Here is a 27,279-nt window from a genome sequence, read left to right on the forward strand (position 1 = left end):
TTAAAATTTTCCGTATTTTAATATTTTCATTAAGACAAAACTGTAATAATAATATTGCTACTTTTGAGTACATTTTAATTACATTGTAAGCTTTAGCAATTTACATCCATTTTTATGTTTCAATTTCTTTAAAAATTTAGTCATTATATCTGCTGCATTTGCATCAGAATTTACAAAATGTACCTCGATTTCGCCCTTTTCAAACAACTCACGGACGTAATGAAATCTTAAATCTATGCGTTTACTGCGCTTGTGCACCATCGGGTGCTTCAGCAAAAATTGTGCACTTTGATTATCGCAATGCATGTTCGTAGGTTCATTTACGTATCCGTCATACCCCATTTCACGCAACAACGTTCGAAGAAAAACAACATCTTTTGCGCCTTGACATAGAGCTATATATTCTGCCTCCATTGTACTGAGGGCAACGATAGACTGCTTTTTTGATTCCCAAGAAACCAGACCATCAGACATGAATATTACGTAACCGCTGCATGACTTGCGATCAGATACGTCACCAGCCCAGTCGGAATCTGTGTAGCACACCAAATTTTCGCCTGTAGATGAATAAGTTATTTTCGCTGCTGAACTCTGCTTCAAATATCGTAACACGTGCTTCGCAGCTTTAAAATGTTCTTCATGTGGATGATTATTAAATTGTGATAATTTAGATACAACATGGGCGATATCTGGCCTAGATATTACCGCCAGGTACATCAACCCTCCGATTAAACTTTGGTATCGCATCGCGTCAATATCTTTACACTGCTTCTCACACTTCTTGAGTACCGTGCCATCAACCCAAGGTGTAGTTGCCGACTTGCATGAGTCCATTCCCCATGTTTTAAGAAGTTGATTCACATAATGTTCTTGATGAATTGATATTGTGCCAATAGATGCATCTCTCTCTATTTCCATACCTAAATAAAACGATACCGGCCCTTTATCTACAGCTTCAACAAACTCATTTAGCTGCTTTAAAATAATTTTCGTCTGCCCTGCATTAGAGCAAGCTAACAGCATATCATCCACGTACAAACCAATAAGACACAAATAAAATATACACAACTATCCGCTTGACATCTTTTGAAGCCCATAGTCGTGAGGATTTCGGAGATCTTTTTGTTTCACTCGCGGCCTGCCTGTTTAGGACCGTAGATGGGTTTAATTAATTTGCACACCTTGTTGGGGTATCTTGAACTTTCAAACGCTAATGGTTGCACCATGAAGACGTCTTCGTTTAAATCACCATTTAAATAAGCTGATACTACATCGACATGATTAACCACCAGTTGGTACTTCGCTGCTAAAGCCAACAACAATCGAATGGTCGAATGTCGTACAACAGGTGCGTAAGTCTCGGTGTAACCTTTGGGAGCACCCCTGAGCTACCAATCTCGCTTTGTACTTTTCGATACGACCACATGGTTTTCGCTTCTTGGTGAACACCCACCTACAACCAATTATGTTTTTATGGACCGACCACCAACACCCACGTATTATTTTTAGTAAGCGAATCGAACTCTATTTGCATAGCTTAGTAAGTAGACAATTACTATTTTTTACTATTTTTTTTTTTACAATTTTTATTGTAAAATTATTTATTTTATTTTTTGTAAAATTTTTTTTTCAATATTTAAAAACAAAAATTCTTTCAATAAAACAGTACAAAATAGTAGTTGTTTGAAAATTTTTTATATAATTATTATATTTTTCTTAAGTATTAAAAAATAGTAATTGTTATAAAAAATTTTGCCTAATAAAAAAATATAATTTTAGTAAAAAAGTATAATTTTATTTAAGCAATTACTATATTTTACTATTTGTATTAAACAATTTTTGTAATAATTTAAAATTTAAATTTTAGTACTTAAAAAAAAAAACATTTTACTAAAAATATATTAGTAAGTCCTTAAGTAAGTCAGTTTTTAATAATTTGGTTAATAACTTTTTTAAATAAAAACGTTTTCTTGCTAAAAATAGTAATTGTTTAAAAAAGATTTCTTTATGCATTTTTTATTAAACAAAAAAAAAATTTAAAAAAAATATTTTTGTTTATGTTTTGTTTATACTCTTCCTGTTATATCTATATATATATTTAATTGGCGCATACACCCTTTTTGTGGTGTGTGTCTTGATGTTGTTCTTAATTTTGGTGTTTCACCGAGATTCGAACCGACGTTCTCTCTGTGAATTCCGAACGGTAATCACGCACCAACTTATTCGGCTACGGCGGCCGCCTATTACAATACAATATTAAAAATTTCAATGAATAGCTTTGTAGCACCATCTAGCAGCAGTTCTATAAATAAAAAATTTATATCACAAATAAATTCTTCGTTCCAAAAACTCCCAAGTACAAGTTTGTATTAAAAAAAATTAATATGCATAATAAAAAATATATTAGTCTTCATATGAATTTCGCATTAGTTAAAGGTAATCTCTTTGAAAATTTGAGGGTTTCGAATTCTGAAATATGCTCTAAAGTACGTTTTTCCTTCGAATTGTATGCAGAAATTGAATCTGATTGGAATGATGTCGGAAACAAAAATGTGCCCACCCTAATATGCATATAGATACATATATATACACGTATGCAAATAAGTCCTCGTAAAGCTTAAAACTATGGCAAACAATGATGTGAATAACCTTTAATTTTTGTTGCATGACAAATAAACCGAGCCTGTAAACATGTCAGTCAACGAACAATTGGGCCAATATAAAAGGACTTGAATGTTTGCCTATCCACCATACATATAGATGCACTGATGATGCATACCCTGCAAGACAGCTGAGTATCAAATAAGTGCCTATACTATCATTATTATTCATTACAAAACTGCTTAGCATTTTAGTCAATTTGGTGCTAGCCTCGGGAAAAAAACTGAGTAATTTTCGTTCGAAAGAGATAGAATATCTTCAACTCGCATAGAAATGATGTACATATAAGTGAATTTCTTTGCTCTAAAAGGGCAAAGCAACTAATCACTATTAGGCGATGTAAATACTACTGACTACTGACCACTGACTAAAAAACTGGCTATAAAACTGGTCATTGTTGTCATCACAAAAACCGCAGTGTCTAACTTGCTCAGCAATGTCTTGTAAGGATGAGTACCTACCTATAAAAGTTCAATTACTTACATGCATATGTATGTATATATGAGTAAGTGCAAATAAGGTTTTGCTTTGAGGTGAAAGTCGCTATAGGTGACAGTTTGGAGGGGACAACTGAGTGATGGACGCGGAGCTACTACTTTTGACAACACAAAAAAAAATATTGAACACGTAAAGTGGTTTACTGGTTATATTGAAATAGCCGCATAGCATGACAGGTGTAATCGGGTTAAAAGCGTTGGAAGAAATACATATAACTGCATGCACTTACCATCGTAGCCTTGCCTGATTTGCTTGTGTGCATTAGAGCAATAAGGGACGCATTACTTCTTTTTTTTATGCATTTAATAAAAGTACTGTGAAATAAAACATTTCTGCATTGTGCACTGAAACCATTTTAAGACGCATTTAAATGTTTTTGAAATGAAAATTCATTTTATACAAAAGTATTATTAGACTATAATCTTTGAATGAGATGACAAATGGACGGAATGCGCTCAAATGCGCATATAGCATGCAATGTAACGGGTGTCTTCTTAAGCATATAGCATTTTTCACGATGAAATAAACTTCTTCAAACCTTTAGCTTTTATTACGTTGCAAGTTTTGTGGCATTTTGCGATCATAAATATTGGGTTGGCAACTACGTTTCATTACGTTTCTTTAGCAAATCGCAGCTGTAATGCGTTGCGTTAAATGCGTTTCTCTCAGTTCGTGAGGAACCCATGTATGGAGTTTTTGAACATAGCCAAGTTGTTTGAAGTGGTTTTCAATGCATGGAGCTTCTCTGCAATCTCACGAATTGTACTGTGACGATCCGAATCGCTTATTGCTTTGATTAGGGCGTCATCAACTTCAACTGGACGACCAGGACGTTTTTCATTTTTGAGTGAGTTTTGCGTGCGGCCTGTAAAGGCGAATGGAGCATTTTTCATCTTGCAGCATAGCCGTGCATCTACAATACGAGTATTTCTCAGAGTATGGGATGCTAGATTACACGTAGTTGGCTTGTCAGCTTGGCGTGTCTCTACAAAAATTATGCAAAAGTAAAGTTGCGTGAATTTCTTACATGGAGGAAATGCGTAACGTCCTCAGGGGAAAAAATTATGAAAAATCAAAAAGATTTTTAAGCGGCTCGTTATTATACTAAAATAAACTATATTAATTTTTGAATTTTTAATTTAATAAACTCTATTAATTATTAAAATTATTTTATAAAAAATAATGAACATTCAAAAAGGATAATGAACAAAACTGGTTAAATGGCTGATGTACAAGGTGGCGCAAAATTAATCACCCTATACGAAGATTTAAAAAATGTATAAATGACGTCATAAATCAATCATATTTGATGCTTGTGAACTAAACAGTTGGCGCATACAAACAGACAAGCAATGGGCAGTCGGTTTTACATAGCCGGAACGACCCGGATTTACCTATATCATCCGGACAAGGACTGTCACTTCAACAACATTATCCGTATATGTATGAGGAATGGTCATTCAGATATAACAACAACACAATAAGCTACGGAGCGCAATTTTTCGCAAGAGCGTCGAATAATTGTGTCGATTGCCAGTGTTACTGGCAGCGTAATCTTCTATTTTGGCGGTTTGACATGATCAGCAAAATCGCCTGATTTAACCACCCCAGAATTCTTTCTTTGAAGCTACTTGAAGTCGCGGGTTAATGCTAATAAACCTAAAATAGACGTAGCTCTTCAGGAACAGAAATGACTTAGCAGGAATGCGAACAGTTATCAACGGTAATCTTGTGGAATGTCATAAAAATTGCGATAAAATGAGCACAAATGTGTATCGACACTGGTGGCAGCCACTTGATTGACATCATTTTTTCACTTAAAAGAAAAAATTGTTAAGGTCCAAGCAAAGATTTTCATTACCCAAATATTTTTGAAGTGAAACTTCTTAGGCGTCGATGGCCGAGCGAGAATGGAGAGTAAAATTTCAAGGCCATGCAACGTTTGCGGCATTTTCGTTCCGCGAGAGAGAAAAAATATGTAACGTAGAGGAAAAGGAGAGAGAGAGCTATACCTTATATATATCTTAGATACACTTTAGGTTATTTTTCCCGAGTTTTTCCTTATGGTTGCTAATTTCTAGTGAGAAATAACACTGCCTACTTTTTGGTGCTTGTTTGTTGGTATAAACTTGTGGGAAATGTATTTTTGGTGCCTACCTTTTGGGGTTATATTTCCTTGGTGCCTACTTTTTGGCGTTATATTTCCTTAGTGCTACTGTTTGGGGCATTTTTGTTCCCAATTTTTTTGGGTGCCTACTTTTTGACGTTATATTTCTTTGGTGCCTACTATTTGGGGCGTTTTTTGGCCCCAATTTTTTTGGCGTTTTTTTTTTTTGGTGCCTACTTTGTGGCTGTTATTTCCGTTTCCTGGCTAGTGCTTGTGCGTATTATAAAGTGCTATCCATTCCGGCGTCGAATTTATTGGTATTGCCTTGCGATAATTTGTGCCGTTGCTGCGGTCCTGGAATCGCTGCGTTTGCACGGGTGATAAACGCTCGGAGTAGTGCGCGTTGTTGCCACGGTTTGTGTCCGGCGTTTCCCGACACTGGCCGACCCGATTTCTCCGATTTTTGTAAATTTTGTCTATTTGTATTCTCTGCAAATGTTGTGAATTTATTTAGATATATATCCTTTCTCTCTCTCTCTCTCTCATTCTCCCACGGGTCTCTCCCTCTTTCTTTGTCTGCCTTGAAACTTTCACTTCTGTTATGTGTACCATGCTACACGCACTTTTTTTCTTTTAGTAAAAAACTATTAAAAAGCAAAATTGGATGTTTAATTTTGCGCCACGTTAAGCTACCTTTTTGTCGCGCGGTGTATATTTCAAAATGATAACATCGTTAAAGGTTCATCTCTATGAAGTGCTGTTTGGATTTTTGCACGTTTTGTCATTCTCTTCAGTTTAAGAAAAAGTACAGAATTTTTGTATATATTTTTTCTACTGAATTTTGATTTTTAAGTGTCCAAAATTTCCAAACGCCAGAGCATACTGTATAAAAATATCAAAGGCATTTGTTTAAAAGGACACATAATGGCGGGTATTCCTATCTCCAATTCTATAAAATTAAAAAATTACCCGTTACATCAAACTAAGAAAATTCACAATTTGCGTGCCCGTTTGAAACTACACCCGACCACCAGAGGTGCATACAATCAAATCTACACAACAAAGCCACATGAGCAACAGCCCTGTAGGAAAAATCTACTGGCGTACCTTCAGAGAGCTCTTATACAAACTAAGTAGAAATTATGGGCATGTACGCCCATTTTCCCACAGGGTATATGTAGGCATATCACGCACAGACATACAAACATCTGCTACAGATGTAAGCCCATGTGACAGGCGCATGCGAGCAAATATTTCACCATTTGTAATTCATAGTTTGTTTATTTACATTTTAAATGCATACTGAATATGCAAATTATGGCTGGTGCAAATCGCAAATTGCCATGCAACATATGAAATCGATTTTTCACTTATTATGGCGTGAAATGTGTTTTTAAGCATTTTTGGGTAGTGGAACTTCGTGCGATATCCCTTTGAAGAATCAGGAAAAGTGTATGAACATTTTTAGAAAATTAGCCAGCCAAGAAAAATACACCACATGCTGAGCACTTTGTTGCATTTGTCAAATCTGAAAGCAGATTGAATCAGAATTCGATGCATTGCTTCTCGTGCCCGTTTATGGTACACCTGCAGCGCGCGAAAAGTGATGACACATCAATATTTTGACCAGTCCGTACTCTTTTTCTAGTTTGTTTTGAATATTCATTATTTTTGTATAAAAGCAAAGCTCATTGTCTAAGTTTTTTCAGATTTTAATCAGAATAAAAAAACAACAAAAAAACAAAAAGTCCTGCATGCAGTCTTTTAGTCGATTCAATTTTGGTACAATACAATCAAAGTCTTGGCGGCGATCCGACTCAATTATATCCCCAAAAAATGGACAGAAGTAAAAGTGGTATTCATTCCAAAGCGAGGGAAAACCACACATACGAAACCGAAGGACTTCAGGCCGATTATCCTATCATCCTTTCTGTTAAAAGCCCTAGAACGCTTGCTAGATGTGCATATCAAAGGAGAAATTTGCAATAAGCTATTACCGTCCCAACACGCATACAGCAAAGGCAAATCAGTAGAAACAGCGCTCCACGCGCTAGTTGACACGGTTGACAAATCCCTTCACTATAAGGAATACACCCTCGCTGCCTTTCTAGACATCGAGGGTGCCTTCAAAAATATATATCCGGAGGCTATAGCAACTTCACTAACGGAAATTGGAGTAAACAGTGCACTAGTCTCGTTTATAGAACGAATGCTAACTGGGCGAATGATAAGCGCGAATCTGGGTGACACATCCACTAAGAAATACCTGATCAGGGGTATACCCCAAGGTGGGGTAATGTCTCCACTTCTGTGGAACTTAACTGTCAATAATCTTCTTCAAGAACTTGAAAAAATGGGAGGGAAAATAATCTCATATGCCGATGATATTGTTATAGCAATCTCGGGGAAACACCTTCCAACATTATGCGATCTTCAACAAAGATCCCTCAACAGACTATCACTTTGGTGTAAAATTCGAGGATTTAAAGTAAATCCGGAAAAAACTGATCTGATACTATTTAGCAGGAAACATAAAACACCTGCTCTTAAGCACATATTTCTAGGAGGGAAACTACTTAGATTAACAGAAAAGGCGAAAAATCTAGGACTTGTACTGGATAGGAAGCAAAATTGAAGGCTCACAGTCGCAGATAGAGTAGCAAATCTATGATGGCGTTGTACTCCTGCGGAAGGCTCATTGGGAAAAAATGGGGTTTGAAACCCAGAATGATACACTGGTTGTACACAGCAGTTATTAGTCCAATTCTCTACTACGGTATTGCAATACGGTGGAATGTTCTTGAGAAGGGGGTGAACATCAAAAAACTAGACAAGGTTCAGAGATTAGCATCTTTTCTCATAACTGGCGCGATGTCAACCACACCATCGAAAGCATTATATGCGACATTAAACTTCCTGCCGGTAGATTTGCAGGCAAAATATATCGCGCGTAGCACGGCAATAAGGCTGAACACTCTAAGTACGTGGTCAAATAAGAGCTACGGTCACGGCAAAATCCTGGCTCGCACTTCGGAGATTCCCGGATTGGTGTACTATGCACTCCTGCCAACACTTACCATTACAAAGTTCACGACCCTCTTACCCTCAAGGGAAGAGTGGGAATGGGACGATGTAAGACAGGGCGAGTCTATCCATGTATACACAGATGGCTCAAAGCTCGAGGGTGGGCGGAGGTGTATACTCCGAACATCTGGGGATCTCCTTCAGTTTTTGGCTCCCCGACTACTGCAGTGTCTTTCAGGGTGAACTGATGGTAATAGTGAAAGCCGCGACACTGGTACAGTGTCATGCAATATCTGGAAATGACTTCTACATATTCACTGACAGCCAGGCGGCGATAAAATCCCTCGCAAAACAGTCAACAACCTCCAAGGTAGCCATGAAATGCAGCACATAATATAGGTCCCTGGCTATCGCGACATTGAGGGTAACTGCAGAGCCGATGAACTAGAGAGACTCGGCACCAAGTTGAGCGATGAGTACATAGACAAGGACATAGGCATACCCTTACAAACATATAAGCTACTTATCCTTGAAGAAATCGTAAGGAAAGCAAACGATAGATGGCGCAATGAAGCCACCTGCAAAATCACCCATCAACTGTGGCCGACTCTGAATGCTAAACGCACAGAAGCAAAAAATGTTCACGCTTCCTTTTCTGAATCTTTAAAATATGCCAGGTTCTAAAAAGGTAGTGATAGGAATTGAATTTTCGTTATGTTTGGCTACCTACCGAGTCTATTCAATTACATTATTTTTGGTACATATATGATACCTCCTTGAATACCTAAAACGACAAACTGGTTTTAAAAATAAATTTGCAGAATAGATTTCATACAAACATTTTTATTTTTTATGATGTGAATTTCCTACTTAGTGAAAAATCGTAAATTCAAAACTTTATCAAGCAACCATTTTTAACTGTCAACGCTTGATTCAAATTTTTTTTGCTGATTTTCATAAATTGACTTACCCTTTAACTTAAAATAGAAAAGCAGTCGAACCCTTGAATTAGTTTGAAATGAGTGGCCAGAGAGAGGCCACACGTGGACGAAAATCAAATTCGGCCTTTGTTAACCTTTGAACTAACATTTAATAGAAAAGGGAGGTACAAGCAAACAAAAATATATATATTTTAATGTATTTTAAAATCACATAATATCTCAAAAATGGCTATTAAATTAATCGAAAATTTCTTAAATACTAATTACCCTGAGTATCAAGGCAGTATTTGCCGATAACTCTTTATAAGTAGTGGTTTACCACTTAAAGTTCATCTTCGGTCTGTAAATTTTGACAAAATACAATAGCAACTTAGATTTTTTTTGTCAAATAACTATACACAAATAAATGTATATACATACATAAATCCTACCAAGCCACATTTTTCTTTTCTTTCAATTTATTAATTAATTTTCTTTTTAATTAAAAATGTTTTTTTTTTGTTTTGCCTGCCCAACAGTGTGACGAGCACCAAACTACTGAGTATGCACCATCTAATCTCACATTTGTGGCATGCAACAAGTGTCGCATAATATTATAAAATACAAATATGTGCGGATGGTGGTTATGCTGCCACAACAACAACTTCGCGCTGAAAGAACAAAAATTTCTTGGCAAGCGCTTGAATTTCCTATTAGAAACTCATGTAATATTTTTATGCAGACACACACACACATACATACATGGGTGTACGTTCAAGTGAAAGTGCCATTCGCCAAAGAGGTACCTACCTATTCGACTTGCCAAGCGGTCACCGCATGTTCCACCTTCTAAAAATTGCCACCAGCAGCTGCAGCCTAGTAAATATTTTGTCGCCTTTGGCTGGCGTCGCGCTTCGAGTGTCATTTGCGAAGGAAATTGTGAAAATTGCGCAACCTATGCAGCTTTATTGGCTATACAACGTCAACAATAACATCAACAACAATAGAATCAGCAGCAATAAATAAACAATAAGGAAGCGCTTTTTATGAGATAGGCGTCCACGACACAACCAACGCTCGGCTGCTTGGGTGAGGATATAAAATTTCTAATGCTTGTGCAAATTTCCACTTGATAATCATATTTCTCATATTCTGTTTATTTATGTACTTGACAAATACATATTTTGTGAAAATATTTCATCACAAAGTGAATGACTTGGTTGTGCAAGCAGTGACAAATTTATCGCCAAAGTTTCAGTTCAGTAGTGCAAGTTTTAAGCGGCTAAAAATCGCTGGGATTTTTAATAGTTTTTTTTAAAGGCTTTTTGCATTTTATTTCTTGTAAAAATTAATTTCTTGTGGAAGAAAATGCTTAAGACCGTTTGAAAAAAAAAAAAATTTTTTTAAATCAGCAGCAGTTTTTACAAATTTCACTTAATCTGTATAGAAAAAACCGCCCTCACTAATTAAAATTTTCTTTTAAATTAACCGGATTCCTTAACTGGAATTTACACTTTATCATATTAAGTTTTTTTTTTAATTAACCGGATTCTTTTGCCGCTCAAACCTTACACCCTATTGTACCAAAATTCCAGGGACTGTAAAACTGCATACTCGAATTTTTTCCAAAAATTCAAATTAAAAAGTTCCAAATTTAGACCAAACTTTGTTAAACTTTTCTATATTTTGTATAAAGTCTGAAGTTTTGATTTATATGTTTTTTGTTAAATAAAGAATGAAAATTATTTAAAAAAAAATTAAAAGAAAAATCATCGTGCACTCTCTGCGCATTCGTTTTTTTCTTTAAGTAGACCACAACTTTCTATCGACTTCATCAAAAACAAAAAAAAAACAAATGTTACTCGAAAAATATTGTACATATTAAAAAACAAGCCAATTCTGCTTGGCACTAAAAGGCTTTCCAATTAGAGATGTTATTCCGGTAAAAGTCAACGGTTTCGTTACTTGTGTGACACGTAGCGTCGTCTTGTTGAAAATAAACGTTGTCCACACCAATACCATCCAATTTCGGCCATAAAAAATAGTTAATCATCTCTCGATAGCGCAATCCATTCACCGTAACTTTTACTCCAGCTTCATTTTCGAAAAAGTAAGGTCCAATGACTACGCCGAACCATAAATCGCACCAAAGAGTCACATGTTGAGAATAGAGGGGCTTTTCAACAATAACTCTAGGATTTTCTGAGCCCCAGATCCGACAATTTTGCCTGTTAACGAAGCCACCGAGGTGGAAATGGGCCTCATCACTCAAGATGATTTTTCGATGGAATTCCGGATCATTTTCTTGCATTTCAACGACCCAATCAGCAAAGACACAACGTTGTTGATGATCGGCCGGCTTGAGTTCTTGTGTTAACACGACTTTATAAGCCTTAAGGCCCAAATCTTTATGCAAAATACGGTGTAATGACGTTTGTGGAATGCCAAATTCCAAAGAACGACGAGGAATGGACAAACCTGGGTTTTCTTCAACACTTTCGCCTACAACAGTAATATTTTCGGCTGTTCTTGAGCGACGTGCACGGGTTTTATCATTCACATCACTAGATTGTCCCAACAGCTCGATTTCTTCACCAATTTCTGTATTGCGGTCCGACAAGGTTCACGATGACCCAAAAATGTTCGTGTTTTACGAACCGTCTCTGTCAAATTTCACCGTTTTTATAGTGAATTTTAATAATTTCAATGCGTTGTTTAAGCGTGCATCGCTTCATTTTTATTAATGGCGTAGTTTCTCCTTGTCAAATATCAAAAAATGACACCTACCGAAATAGCTGTCTATCCAAAATAATATCTGTTATTGGAAAACCCTTTAAATATGTGAACTCTCGTTTTTTTCTTAAGTAGACCATAGTTTCTTATCTGTCAAAAAAAAAATTGCCTCACTGAAAATCGTTATTGCGCTCTTTAATTTATTTGGCATAGATTTTCAAATCACATTTCATCAGAACTTATCTCAGTGTGCCCTTTCTTTATTTCAATCATAAACACTTGGCACACCTTTTCTCACCGACTAAAGTTTCATCATATCAGTGCTTGCTAATTTTAGTTCGATATCCATCACAAGATTCTATTAGGAGAAAAAGTAATTTACAGAATTGCAATTTTAAAAATTCCATTGCAAATTATTTTTGCAAGAGCTTATGAACCGTTTCCCTATTTTTCATTCGTTTTTTTTTTTTCCTTTTCAATTGCACCACCCCACCAGTTCAACGAACAGCAAATAATAGGAATATAAACGAGAAAAAGTAGGCAGGCACCCACAGGAAGGAACGAAGAAAACTCATCTACAGCATCAATTTGCAATTTGCTTAATTAAAAAATCGTTTCGATCTCGACGTGAGTGAAAGGGCATCTGCAAACAACAACAACAACAGGCGCATGTGAACAGTTTATGAGAAGCCAGCAAAGCCGATGGCGAAATAGGAACGGAAAGGTTTGAGGTCTCCCGAAGACGGACGGATGGTTATGCAATTGATTTGCGTCGAATGTCTTCGAATGCGAGGACAGGTGCAAAAGTGCAATGCTGGCAAGCATTTAAAGATAGATTGTAATGACATTATTAAATTTCTAGTACGAATATCTTTGTATATCTGCATGTGAGTTGAATGTATGAGTGTGCGAATGATGTTCACAAATGCACCGCAGAAAAAATTATTAATATATATAGAACAAGTAAGGAATTGCGTAATTTTGCCCGGCCCGCACTCTTTATGCACGAACAAATTTTAGTGAAATTTAATTTGGGCTGGCAGGTAATTTGTGGAATTGCTGGTTTTAACTACCCACACGAGAAACTTGTGAATTCTCTACAGTAGTTGATTTTGTCAGAGCGAACAACTACTGATAAAATGTATTCTAAATTTAACGAAATGTTTTACTAAACTAAATAAAATATTATTGATACTTTGATTTATAATAGAAGGTTTTTATTATACAAAATTAACGAAAATAAAATAAATTAAAAAAATTAAAATAGTTATTTCTTTTGCTTCTACGCCCAGTTTAGTTCAGGGGTCCAATTTTTTCTGCTTTTAGATAAAGACTATTTCATTTACTAAAAACAGTTAAAAATGGCAGCTTGATAAAATTTTTAAATTTTTAAATTCTTAGCTATCCAAAATGGTTTACTATTTAAAAATAATATAATTGAATAGACTCAGCAGCTAACGAAACATCGATTCCGACCACTACCCTTTTAGTACCTGTCATAATTAAGCAATCGAAAAATGTCGGGTGAACATTTTTTCTGTGGCCGGGAAAACCTCTATATGTTAAAAACTCGCTATTTATTATCGTTTTTTATTTGTTTGTTTTTTATTATTTTATTTTTATTTTTTTATTTTATTTTATTTTATTTTATTTTATTTTTTTTTTATTTTATTTTATTTTATTTTATTTTATTTTATTTTATTTTATTTTATTTTATTTTATTTTATTTTATTTTATTTTATTTTATTTTATTTTATTTTATTTTATTTTATTTTATTTTATTTTATTTTATTTTATTTTATTTTATTTTATTTTATTTTATTTTATTTTATTTTATTTTATTTTATTTTATTTTATTTTATTTTATTTTATTTTATTTTATTTTATTTTATTTTATTTTATTTTATTTTATTTTATTTTATTTTATTTTATTTTATTTTATTTTATTTTATTTTATTTTATTTTATTTTATTTTATTTTAGTTTATTTTATTTTATTTTATTTGAGCTTAATCCATCTCGGCTATTGCCGGAGATTACACATCCCGGATAAAATTTTCAAGGGATTGTGCTCTGGTGGAGCGTAGTCCAAGTTCTACGCCCATGCGATTGCTATTGCTTAAATATTTAAAAATCTACGAACTATTGCACATGTGTCCAGTATGGTCGACTTCTGCATGTCTTCTAAGAGGTGTTGGCAGTCATACTTCTTCAAGTTTTTTATTAAATGCTTAGGCACTAATCCAGTGGACGATATAATTATTGGAATTATATTCACTTCCCTCGCTTTGTACATCTGTTTCAGTTCTATAGCCAAAGCTGCATACTTCGATACTTTGGTGGAGTATGTGCTTTGGATGTTGCGATTAAGGGGCACCGCTATATCGATTACTTCGATCGTTTTATTTATCTTGTCGAACAAGATAATGTCAGGTTTGTTGGCAGCTGCTGTTTGATCTGTCGATATAAATCTGTCCCAGTACAGTTTAAAATTTGCATTTTCGATTATTGCCTTATTTTATTTTATTTTATTTTATTTTATTTTATTTTATGTTATTTTATTTTGTTTTATTTTATTTTATTTTATTTTATTTTATTTTATTTTATTTTATTTTATTTTATTTTATTTTATTTTATTTTATTTTATTTTATTTTATTTTATTTTATTTTATTTTATTTTATTTTATTTTATTTTATTTTATTTTATTTTATTTTATTTTATTTTATTTTATTTTATTTTATTTTATTTTATTTTATTTTATTTTATTTTATTTTATTTTATTTTATTTTATTTTATTTTATTTTATTTTATTTTATTTTATTTTATTTTATTTTATTTTATTTTATTTTATTTTATTTTATTTTGTTTTATTTTATTTTATTTTATTTTATTTTATTTTATTTTATTTTATTTTATTTTATTTTATTTTATTTTATTTTATTTTATTTTATTTTATTTTATTTTATTTTATTTTATTTTATTTTATTTTATTTTATTTTATTTTATTTTATTTTATTTTATTTTATTTTATTTTATTTTATTTTATTTTATTTTATTTTATTTTATTTTATTTTATTTTATTTTATTTTATTTTATTTTATTTTATTTTATTTTATTTTATTTTATGTTATTTTATTTTATTTTATGTTATTTTATTTTATTTTATTTTATTTTATTTTATTTTATTTTATTTTATTTTATTTTATTTTATTTTATTTTATTTTATTTTATTTTATTTTATTTTATTTTATTTTATTTTATTTTATTTTATTTTATTTTATTTTATTTTATTTTATTTTATTTTATTTTATTTTATTTTATTTTATTTTATTTTATTTTATTTTATTTTATTTTATTTTATTTTATTTTATTTTATTTTATTTTATTTTATTTTATTTTATTTTATGTTATTTTATTTTTTTTATTTTTTTTTTTTGTTTTATTTTATCTTATTTCTTTGCCGTTTCTCAACTTCCTGAATATGTGGAGAGAAGTTAGCCTATCCTAGGCCACAAATTCGCCCTGAACCTATAATAGAGAGGCCGCGCATTTCCTGATTGAATTCTGCCTCTTCATGCCCAGTAATTCCTGGAACTCATAGGATACGTACCTGATTGTTCTGATCTAAGATATTCAGATTACTAAGACATTCCAGCACCAGTTTTAATGTAACATGGAAAGAGTTGAGAGTCTAGACTGCTGACTGATTATGCGAGCGCGACGAAGCATTGCTCAAGCATTTTAAATTTTTTTCTGCCTGTCTCTCTACTTATCAGGAACGAAGTTCAGCGCACTATACAGGCGAGTTTGCTGGGCCGGCGGTGCTGGGTCGGGTACAGCATTTAAACAGTTTCTCGATTTATTTTATTGTCCATTTAAAACGTGTTCAATATAAAAATATAATAAATTTTACTTTCTATAGCAAAATATGGTATTGGTTTATTTTATAATAAAATAAAATAAAAAATATAATAAATTTTACTTTCTATAGCAAAATATGGTATTGGTTTTATATAAATACTTTCTTTTAGAGGAAAGCATAGAAACACAAACTGAAATAGAATTTTTTTGGGAGTTCATGGAACAAAACGACTAACATCTTTGCTAAAGCCAGTCATATGGTATTCCTTCCTATACTCACACTTTTTTCATTCCCAACTGACTTTTAATAACTTCTGTGCACCAAAAACCAAATATAAAAATATTTTTATTTACCTTTTCGAAAATTTCTTCCTCCATTAAGAGAAAAGCTACTGTACCGCAACATGACTTTTATAAAATATTAGAAATTTAATAAGTAAGTAAGAAAAGTAAAAAAAATTGTTAAAATGTAAGCACATATTTTTCTACTTATGAGCAGAACATCTGTTTCGGTAATCAATTTTGTTTTACCTCGAAAAGAAAAGAGAACAGGCATGAACAGCAACACCAAATTAAATCAGAATCAGTTTTCAATTGTAATAATTTCCAATTATGACATGGATTCATTACGTTCATTGATCATTGCCTCTTAAACTGATTGCTATAGAAAAAGTGCGAGCGGTCCAAATGCCAAAGACCAGCTTATGCATTAAGAATACCCTTTCGAAGGATTCACTTTCGTAAGTAAGTCAGCAGAGTCGCACACTTCATTCGCAGCGAAGTTGATTTTTTGTACTGATTAAAAAAATATGAGTGAGAAAATAGATCAAAGAACTGTTGTGAGATTTCACATGAAATTGGAAAGCCCTGCTGATGCAACTTATAATTCATTAAAAACCAATACATATGTAAATATAGGGTTTTACAATAACAGGTGCTACAGGTGAATGGATTGCGCTATCGAGAGATGGTTTACGATTTTTTTAAGCCGGGATTGGATAGTATTGATCTGGACAACGTTTATTTTCAACAAGACGGCGCTACGTTCCACGCTAGCAACGAAACCATTGCTCTTTTATAAGAAAAGTTTCCGGACTGTGTTATCTCTCGGTCACAATGATCACAATTGGCCACCGAGATCTTGTGATTTAACACCTTGTGACTTTTTTCTTTGGGGCCACGTGAAAGAGAAGGTCTACGCCAACAGCCCTGGGTCTATTCAAGACCTCAAAGATGGAATTCGTGAGGCTATCGAGGACATAGGGCAGCCACTTTGCAATTCGGTTATGGGAAATTTCATGAAAAGGATATTGTCCTGTAAGTGTGGTCGTGGTGGTCATTTGCCTGATGTTATTTTCCACTATTAACGGCATACCTTCCGCTGCATAATGAAATAAACATCCGATCATTTATATTAAAAAATATCATTTTTCTTTGAATATCAAAATAACACCTCTTATTGGAAAACCTTATATTTATTCCAACGAATGCAAGGTGGCGCAAAATTAATCACCCTCTCGGAATATTTATAATTTTTGCAAATGGCGTCATCCCCCACTTATTTTTGAAATTTGTGAACTTAACAGCTGCAGTAACAAATAAGCAAACTATGATGATCGTGAAGGTAAAAATAAAGATTTCCATTACTCAAAATCATTTTTTTTTTTTAATTTCGTAAAAAAGTTATGCAAACACAAAATTGGATGATTAATTTTGCGCCACCTTGTATATAATATCTATAGTTACACGTATATAGGACATTTTTTATAGATAACTATTTTTTGTAGATAAATTGGATTTTTGGGACCTGTTTGCCCTGTCAAAACTGTAATGCCGCTGTGGAATCGCTCCACATGTTCGTGGAAAAAAATTTTCATCAAGGTATTAAAAAAATTAAGGTTGTGACCCAATGAACAGAAGTAGTTAATAAAAATTGATGAAAGTATTCAATAAATTAATGAAACTGCTCGTATATAACTTTTTTGCAAAGAAATTACTGCTAATATTTCTACTTTCAATTAATATCTGAAATTTATAATCTAATTGTTTGAGGCCGAAATAAAGATTTCCTTCGCTCGAAAACATTTTTTTTACTTAGAGAAAAAGTTATTCAAAAACCAAATTTAGTGATTAATTTTGTGCCACCTTGTAGGTTTACATGAAAAAATGGAGCACGTACAAAACATCAAACATCGATATGCACACATACACAAATAAATAAATATTCGCAAAATACCATACATAAAAAGTATTTCGTACACTGAAATCTTACCAAAGTTTTCAGCTAAATGGCCAAATCTTATCGGCAGACGCGTTAACTCAAAAGAACAGCACGTTTTATTATAAAAACAAAATGCAGCAGCAGCAATAAGAATCATAAACTAAAATAAGTCGTAAATGCAGAAACAACAATAATATTCGCTAGCAGAGCGTGAAGTCAGGCAAATATGCAAAGCACGCACTTACTCGTAGGCTCATAAACTATTTTATAGCATAGTTGGAGAAATTTATGGGTATATAGTTTTTACAATTGGCTGTTTTTGCGAAAGGAATAAGTGGTTGATATATACATACATACATACTCGCATGTAGATGAAAGTGAATAGACCTAGAGATGGTAGAGACATATTTTATTAGTACCCAAGTGGTTCGCTTTTAGAGAATTCAGCATCATGTGACTAGTGCGCGCTCCTTCTCTTTTCCACGTAGGCGGTAAGGGAATTTTATATGGCGATATTCTGGAAAATGTCAATTCATCTCCATTCAAGTTCGAGTCACTTTCCAGACAGCTGATAAGTAGAAAATCAATAACTTTCTGAAATGAAATCGACTCCACTCGAGCACTGCATAACATTAATTACTTTCCACTAAGAACCTGGTTGAACTGTGTAAAGTTTGGCTTTTTGAAAAGAATATTTCTTTTATTTTGTAGAGGCCTCAACTTTATTAAGTACCATCAACACAATTAAGCGAACTGAGAGCGAAACGAAGAAAATCCTTTTGAATTCGTTCAGGTCTATTAATATGGCAAAGCTGATGTGGCTGCCATATAAAGACAGTACATTTAAACTTAGATCGTACAAATGAGACTTATACAAGGTGGCGCAAAGTAAATCATCCAATTTTGATTTTGAATAACTTTTTTACTAAATAAAAAAAATGATTTTGAGTAGTGAAAATCTTTAGTTTTCATTGCTTCACTGTTTGTATACTGCGACTGTCTAATATTAAACTGTCAAATATGAGTGACGTACGATAGCGTGATTAATTTTACGCTACTTTGTAGTAACTTCAGCGTATATGGATGAGTGAAGTTTGAACCAAAGAATCAAATAAGGACAAGATTACTCACAAATATGAATTTAGAATCAAAAACTACACCCAGATCTGAGACTTCATTCTTAACAGTGAGACGCTTAAGATCCTTAATTAAATATGAGTTAGCAAGTACAGTAACTGCCTGAGCTTAGAGAACGATTTCTGAGAGCGCTTCGTAAAATTCAGGGGTATCACATCAAGCCGTGACGTTATTGAGATCTGTTTAGAGCTTAGGCGAGTGGGAAAGACCCGAAAATAATTTCATATTTTAAAAATTTTTTAGTCGCCTGCATTTAAAAGAAAATGCGGCAATTGAAATCCCTCAGTTATATCATTAACCAAGTTGATTGAGACTAATGGACCCGGAATACAGCGCTGAGGGACACCAGAAACTATATTCAATATTAACCAATTCGATTAGTTTCAGCTCAACAAATACAAAATCAAATAAGTTTAACTGGGAATATATTTACTGCAAAGCAGATTTTACTTTGATAATAAAATAAATCTAAAATATTATAACCTCCAAATATAAAAACAGCAACAACAAAAAAATTAATTTCATAAGAAATAGTTCAAGCAACAGCTGGTAAGCGAGATGAGAAACAATATTAACAAAGACACGTATGGCACGGACCCTCTGATGCTCAGCGTTTCTCCATGTTGATGTTTTTAAAGCTTGTTTCGCAAGTGGAGAGTCTTCTTCTTCTTTTCTGATGAAGCTCATTTTCACATCGGTGGCTACGTCAATAAGCAAAATTGTCGGATTTGGGGCTCAGAAAATCCACACGTTACTGTAGAGAAGCAAATGCATCCACAACGAGTCACTGTTTGGTGCAGTTTTTAGTCTGGAGGCATCATCGGGCCATTTTTTTCGAAAATGAGCGAGGAGCCGCGGTTACAATAAATGGCGAGCGTTACTGTGACATGCTCAACGAGTTGTTTCCAAAAATTGAAGAGGATGACATGGACGACATTTGGTTTCAACAGGACGGTGCAACTTGTCACACTGCCAAAGTTACGCTCGAACTTTTGGCTACCGTTTTTGAAAACCGAATAATCAGCCGAAATTCCGATATCAACTGGCCGCCTCGGAGCTGTGATTTAAGCCCGTTGGACTATTTTTTGTGGGGAGCCGTTAAGAACAAATGCTATGCGAACCATTCAGAGACGACTGATGCTTTAAAACACGAAATCGAAGTTGCCATTCATGAAATTGGAGCCCAAACAATCGAAAATGTGCTTAAAAATTGGGTTGATCGAATGGCCTGTAAAGCCAGTCGGGGCAGTCATTTGAACGGTATTATTTTTCATTCATAAATGATAATGTTCAATCTTCAAAATAAAACAAGGTTTGAAAAAATATTCATTAGTTTTTTTTTATAGCCGATTCAAAAAGCAAATTTTACATGGCCCACCCTGTATGATTGGTTGACCCTCGTAGCTGCATTGGCACTGCGAAACGAGGTGATATTTTTTTGCCACTCAGCTGATTTTTTAAACCTTTAGCACAGCAGAAATGAGGAACCCATGGTTAATGAATGAAAACCCCTATTTATAAAATTAGTAAATAAGAATATATTTTTGTATTATTTACTGAATATCACCTAACCATAAATGTAAGAAAAATGTTCGGATTTATTCACACATTACCGAGATATTTTGCTATAAAATATACTTATTTTTAATACTTTTATCAGTTTATCACTTCTAAAATTTTGAAAAAAAGTACTTAAAGACATTATTTTTATCATTCGATGACAGCTAACTAAATAAGTATCAGCACAAATTTTTTCAATGCGGAAAGACTCGTCAAATTCGGAAAATATCTTGTAGGGCTGGGCATTTTTGTACTACCATTAAATTGCATTACCACTAAGTTTTTTTAATAAGGGTTTCATTATCACTAAATCTTCAATTTTTCAATGTTTGAATTATTTAGTGCATTATGCCCAGCCCTGATATCTGGTATGGGAAAAATTAAATTGATAAATTACTTTTACTATTACTCGTATTCCGCATGCGAAAAGCAGCAGAAATTACTTAAAATTATTTCGGAAACTTTTCCTTTTTTGGTGGGTGAGGTAGGGTTCGAAATTCCCTCGCATTTACATATGGTGTGGCCACTAAAACAATTCCTTTTCTGCGGAGACTCCCTTTCTGGAACTTTTTTTTCATTGTTCCCTCCTCGCGGGAGCATAGGGCCTCGACAAGACTTGTCTTGCGTTGGTTTCGTTAATCTATATGATTTGTGGTAGGAAAGGTGATTAGCCTGCCGCTACCAGCATCCTGAAACTACTTCTGCATTATTTCGGGAGGGCCCAGAATGATGCTCATGAAATGAACCAATTCTATTCACCCAGGTCTGGGTCCTCCATTCTTGTAGCCGCTTCATGCTATAGGCTCATGTATGTGTCTGTCTGTGAGGCTATGTTTTGTTTGTTGTTTTAACCGCATTCCAGTTATCCTAGCGTTCAAACGTCTGGCCGATCCCGCCGGTCGGCGCGATGTCGCCAATCTACTCGCTCAGTGCATCTCTTTCCCCGAACCATCTGTTGCAATCAAAAAACATGTGTTCAGCATCGTCGTGTCTCGCAGTATATGCACCTAGGGTCACTTACCTTACCCAGGCGCTATAGGTACTTTCGAAACTATCCGTGGCCCAAGAGAAACTGAGCCCGAAGTTCCTTTGAATCTATTTACCTGTTGTAGGAATGAGCTTCGGCATCCATTTGCCATCCGATTCAGTGTTGCATCGGCTTGCCACCGCTGCTTGGCTTGGCATCTCCGTTCCGCGGTATTGTGGTGGCGTGTTTTCGCATACTTTTCTCTGTAGACTTTTGTTCTATTTAATTTTACTTGTGTTCTACTTAGCCTATACGAATTTTTGGGGCATTCATTGCCTAAAAATTAATAAATAAATATTCTGAAACACCAGCCTACTAAAAAAATAAAAGGCTTAATATTAATATATGACTTTAATATAAAATTATAACTTTTTTATAATATCTTGAGTTTGAGGCTACACAACTGAAAGTAAAGTAGTTGGATAAGAAATTTTTGTTTACCTTAAGAGTCACTCATCTATAGGCTATTATTTCTATAAAAAAATTATTGTTATCACAACTTTCATAATGAAGTTATTCCCAGCTGCATCTACTCCCCCACTGTTCGTTGCTAAAAAACGTTTAATATAAATTTCTGCAATCAAGTGTTCAACGCTGTTTGTTAACATGATTGTAACCGCCCTTGCAATGTAACACTGCGCGACGAGGCGTATGAGCAACAGTTATTTATTTGCTTTATTGCACACATATGACAACATGTACATACAAAGGATGTCAATCCCTGAATCACGAATACCGATTTTTTAAAGTTCCAATCCTTTTCGGGATTTCTAATTTCTTGCGAAGCACATGAAAGAATTGACGCAGACGGAAAAATCTCCTTTTATAGCAAAGTCATTTCATAGCAAAGTCGCTACATTGAAAAACAATTTGAGTTTACAACACTTTTGTAGTAGAAATCAGTTGGTTTTTTTTTGTATTTATTGCTCAACTCTTCAATTTACTGAAACGATAAAACAGTAAAGTTCAGCTTAAAATAAGATACCTAAAGTGATGCTACGACTCCCATGGGACTTCTCCATCAGAAAGCTTCATGAGAAGTCAAAAACTCAGATTTCGTCAGATCAAATACAAAATTTTACTGAAAGATTTCAAATTTGTTACAGTTTTTCGGACAATCTGCGAGTACCTGAACTTTCGTTGTGTTCAACTAGGTCGTGGTACTTAAATGCGTACAGATTATCACTAGCTTGGAAGATGTAAAGCGGAGGTTTTTTAAGGTAGTTTGTGATAAATATATAAACAAAATGTTGTAGATGTAGAAGGTTTGTGTCATATTTTGTAAATTGTGCAATTACATAAATATTCGAATGTTTTTCTACTTAATAAATTGCTATCTTATCTTAAATTCGGCTTGTGTGAAATATTATTAAGATAAAAGAGTAAACTGCCATCCTTAAGAAGCATCAATGAGCTCTTCAAACAAGAACGACTCTAAAAACCAAAACAAAAAAAAAATTATAATAATAATAATGAAATTAAGTTCTTACTATCATTTCAAGATAAAATTTAATTTTGTTCCGCACAAAACGGAGTCACCTTCATTTTTTTGCTTTGAGCTTTTTCCGACAAACCTACCTTAACTTACTTTATCAGATATCGGACACGATAAAGTATTATTGAATGCGTATAAACTTAACTATTGTCTTCTGTTTTGTTACTAATATACTAAACTAATTTTCACTTTCAATGAGAAAATGTATTTTAATAATAATTTATTATATGATAGGAGAGCTTCTCAAAAAAAAATAAATGCAATTTTTATCGAGTTGAGTGGTTGCGAGTGGGCTATATAACCCTCGGCACTAAAACCGCGACCCCGGGATTGTAATAGCGACTTCCTGAAAATCCCGTTACACTAAAAATTGAAAAAATGGGCATCCCTAATATATGCATATGCGTTCAAGTGGTAGCAGAAAGTGAACGCATAATTGAATTAACTGGCTTTTAAGTGACTTTTTCGATGTTGTAAAGAAATGCGGAACAAGCAATTTAGCGCTGACAAGCAGTCGCATGCATACAAATATGAATACCATAAATGGACGTATGTACATATGAAGGCTAGCAAATTCCACATATCGTACAAATACCTACATATCATATGCCCTTAACAAGTTTGTATGTACGTTAGGTTGGCCCAATTTGCTTCCACATTTTTTCCTAGCATAATCGGATTCTTAATGAAATTCTAAGAAAAACGTCCCTTAGAGCATAGCACGAAAATCAAGTTCGATCGCGTCAAATTGTAAAAGAAACTATCTTTCATTAATGTATTAACTTTAGAAGGTGGCGCAAAATTACTCACCTTATCGGAAGATTTTATAAATGGCGTCGTACCCTAAGCACCTAAACAGCGTCTAAAGATCAAAATAAAGATTTCCGGTACTCAAAATAATTTTTTTTATTTAGTAAGAAAATTACTCAAGGGCAAAATTGGATGATTAATTTTGCGCCACCTATGATATAAAAATTAGATATGTCAGTTTGATAATAATAAATTTAATAATCTATTTTCTCAACTAATAAAGTCCTTGAAATGAGACAGGAGCCGTTCTCCATCACTCAAAATAAAAAAATTTACTCAAAATAATTTTTTTTATTAAGTAAAATAAATATCTTTTTTTATTTAGTGAAAAAATTACACAGGCCTGCGAAATTTAACTTTTTTCAGTTTCTAGAGTGGCTGTACTTGTTTCTTGTAGTTTTTTATGCGCTGAAAACGAATCTGACCTTCAAAATGCTCCATCACGTCAGGATTTTTGGTAATTTCAAAATGTCATATATTAACTTTTTTTTTTTAAATCGTACAATAATTTTAATAAAATGGGTTTTAAAGCTAAAGAGTTGTACTATGCGACCTTTTCGTCGAAAATGGAAAAAAAATTTCTATCCCAAAAAAAATGATCAAAAATGGCTAAAATGGCCATTTTTTGACCTTTTAGGCTTCATTTACCAAAAATCCTGACGTGATGGAACATTTTGAAAGTCAGATTCGTTTTCAGCGCATAAAAAACTACAAGAAACAAGTACAGCCATTCTAGAAACTCACCCTCGCAGGACTGTGTTATTTAAAAACAAAATTCGATGATTAATTTTGCGCCACTTATTACAAACAAATTAGTCGTTGAATTGATACAGGGTCCGTTTGCCATTACTCAAAATCATTTTTTTCTTTTAGTTAGAAAAAATTTTTTCAGAAACAAAATTGGATGATTAATATTGCACCACTTATTACCTTCAAATCAGTCGTTGAATTGATACAGGGTCCGTTTGCCATTACTCAAAATCATTTTCTTCTTTTAGTTAGAAAAAAGTTTTCAAAAAAAAAATGGATGATTACTATTGCGCCACCGTGTAAGGATTCATATTTTCTAATACTATATTATATAAAAGCTTTTTATTTTCAATAGAAATTTGTACTAAAAACTTTGTTATGAAAAATTTGTTGCTATCAAGCTATTTTTTATTTAAAAACCACTGGTTAGTGCTGGAAAGCCAACTATTACAATTTTTTTTTAATCTGAATAATTTTGTTTTTGAATCATTTTTTTAAATATTGTAATAGACAAATTAGTTGCATGCACATTTTACAATATTTCAAAAATATATTAAAAAAAAATGTTCATGACTAATTTTTTTTTTTTTTTAATTATTAACATTTTTACACTTATTTTGTTTTAGATCCTTTTTACTTCCAACAGAGGTGCCTTCTTTCATTATCCAACTCCCATAAGTCCCTCTCTATTTTCGTATTAATTAGGTACAGCTGCTTTTGAAATTTGGGTGGCTCGAAATTGACTCCAGAGATATGCTCTACTGGATTTTTTTCTTTAGAATCGCATGCAAAATCCGATCCGAAAATTTTTTTTCAGCATCATTCCATACAAATTGACCCACCCTAATGTACGTATAGCCTCACCCTTTAATGCAAAGACAACCACATATAAGCTGCTATTCAAAGCAGCTTCACGCTACATATGACGCCATATGCAGCAGCGTCCATGAAATGACTTCGAATCCCTGCAGTGACTTACTCAACTTCTTTCGCATTATGAAAGCTGGTACTTGTGGGCGTGTACCTGTGACAGTGACAGGATATCGACACATCATCAACAGTAAGGCATGCACAAAATAATGTGCTATGAATAGCTGCCTGTTGAGGTGCATCAGCAAGTGTGCGCACTGCGGTAGGTGAAGCGGATATTACTTTGTACGCCCACAAAATTGACCTTTTCAGCTCAACCGCAGCACGAATGCACTTACCAGTGACTCGAAATGCAAAGTAATTTCTGCCATAAACAAGTTGTTGCTGATTTTATTGTATTGAAATGTTTTTTCCTGCTGAGTGCAGTGTCATGCATACATCTATGCATACATACATATGTTCATGTGTATGTGCCAATTTGTGTTTGTGGGCTCACAACCTACAGTGGCAGCGTGGCATGCAACAGTGTTTGCAACATTTTCATCTTTTTGTCATTTCATCCGCCTGATAGCTTTGTACCAACAATTGCATCATGTTCGCACAAGTATCGCCCCTAAATATGTCGCCTTTATTTGCCTTTAGTCTATAGTAAGCCCGTGCACAGAGGAAAGCGAGTCAATGCATGCACAGACGGAATCGCATCACAGACATTTTTAATTTTGGTTTTATATGCCGGAAATTCACATCTCACTCGCTCTCTCTCTCTCTCTCTTTCACTCTTTCTCTATCTTCCACTTCTCCTCCCCTTCCTCCCTCCCTATTCATTTTCATTTGTTCACTATCCCACTTTTACATTGATTGCATTTTATGGTAGGCAAGCAGCAGCCGAGGCAGACAACAAGAGGCCAAGAGGTGATGGTTCGTGGTGGTCCAATGCTGGCGAGGTTGGCTTGTCGGACAAAGTAATTTCATGCATAAAATGTTACTTTGTAAGTTTTTAATTAAATTTCAAATGCACTTTGTGCTCTAAAAACACTGCAGTATGGCAACAATAGCTGCAACAACAAAATGGGTTGCACAGAGCATCAGAATTAGCCTTGCCATTTTCTCTCTGCATGCGCTGTCATTACGTGTAAAACAAGCTTTGGACTGCAGACAAATGGGCCTTTCATTTGTGGCTTTTGAAACAACTGCGAAAATGTTTTTTTTAAACATATTTTTTGAGCACAAAATAGATTTTGACGCTAAATGCTCGTTACGTTGGTCTACTACAACATGAAAGCTAATAATAATAATAGAAAAGTCTGTGTTCGTTAAAATTTAATTCAAAAAATCTCGCAGCAACACCTCAAATACGGGGGTTCACCTTTGAATTTTGAGCCTTTGCGAAATTGTGTGTGATGAGCTGTTAATCGATATTTTTATTGAAAAGTTTGGTAGTTTTAACATACATTTACATGCAGCGTTTCCGCTTAGAAGCTTTTTTTCTTCTTTTTTCAGTGAGTTGAAAAATTCATTCCGCCCAAAAGATGGAATTAACTCGTGAAAATTTTCGTGACATGATTTATTACGATTTTCGAGGTGGATTATTGAGGCAAAAGTGCA

At 33.8% G+C, this 27,279-nt stretch overlaps 2 protein-coding genes across 3 annotated transcripts in view; both read right to left on the reverse strand.

The window, feature by feature from the left end:
• LOC129236383 (glutamate-gated chloride channel) overlaps positions 1-27,279 on the reverse strand; it is a 157,812-nt gene that overhangs the window by 104,831 nt on the left and 25,702 nt on the right. The gene's annotated exons all lie outside the window — the stretch shown is intronic.
• On the reverse strand, positions 79-834 carry LOC129246416 (uncharacterized). The gene has a single exon (XM_054885270.1). It carries the CDS (start codon positions 832-834, stop codon positions 79-81), a length of 756 nt encoding a protein of 251 aa, XP_054741245.1.

This window comes from Anastrepha obliqua, chromosome 1, assembly GCF_027943255.1.
Source record: "Anastrepha obliqua isolate idAnaObli1 chromosome 1, idAnaObli1_1.0, whole genome shotgun sequence".
Lineage (NCBI taxonomy): Eukaryota > Metazoa > Arthropoda > Insecta > Diptera > Tephritidae > Anastrepha > Anastrepha obliqua.

Excerpts from the sequence above, each read along its gene's own strand:
- LOC129246416 (XM_054885270.1), bottom strand. The coding sequence starts at position 834 with ATGGACTCATGCAAGTCGGCAACTACACCTTGGGTTGATGGCACGGTA.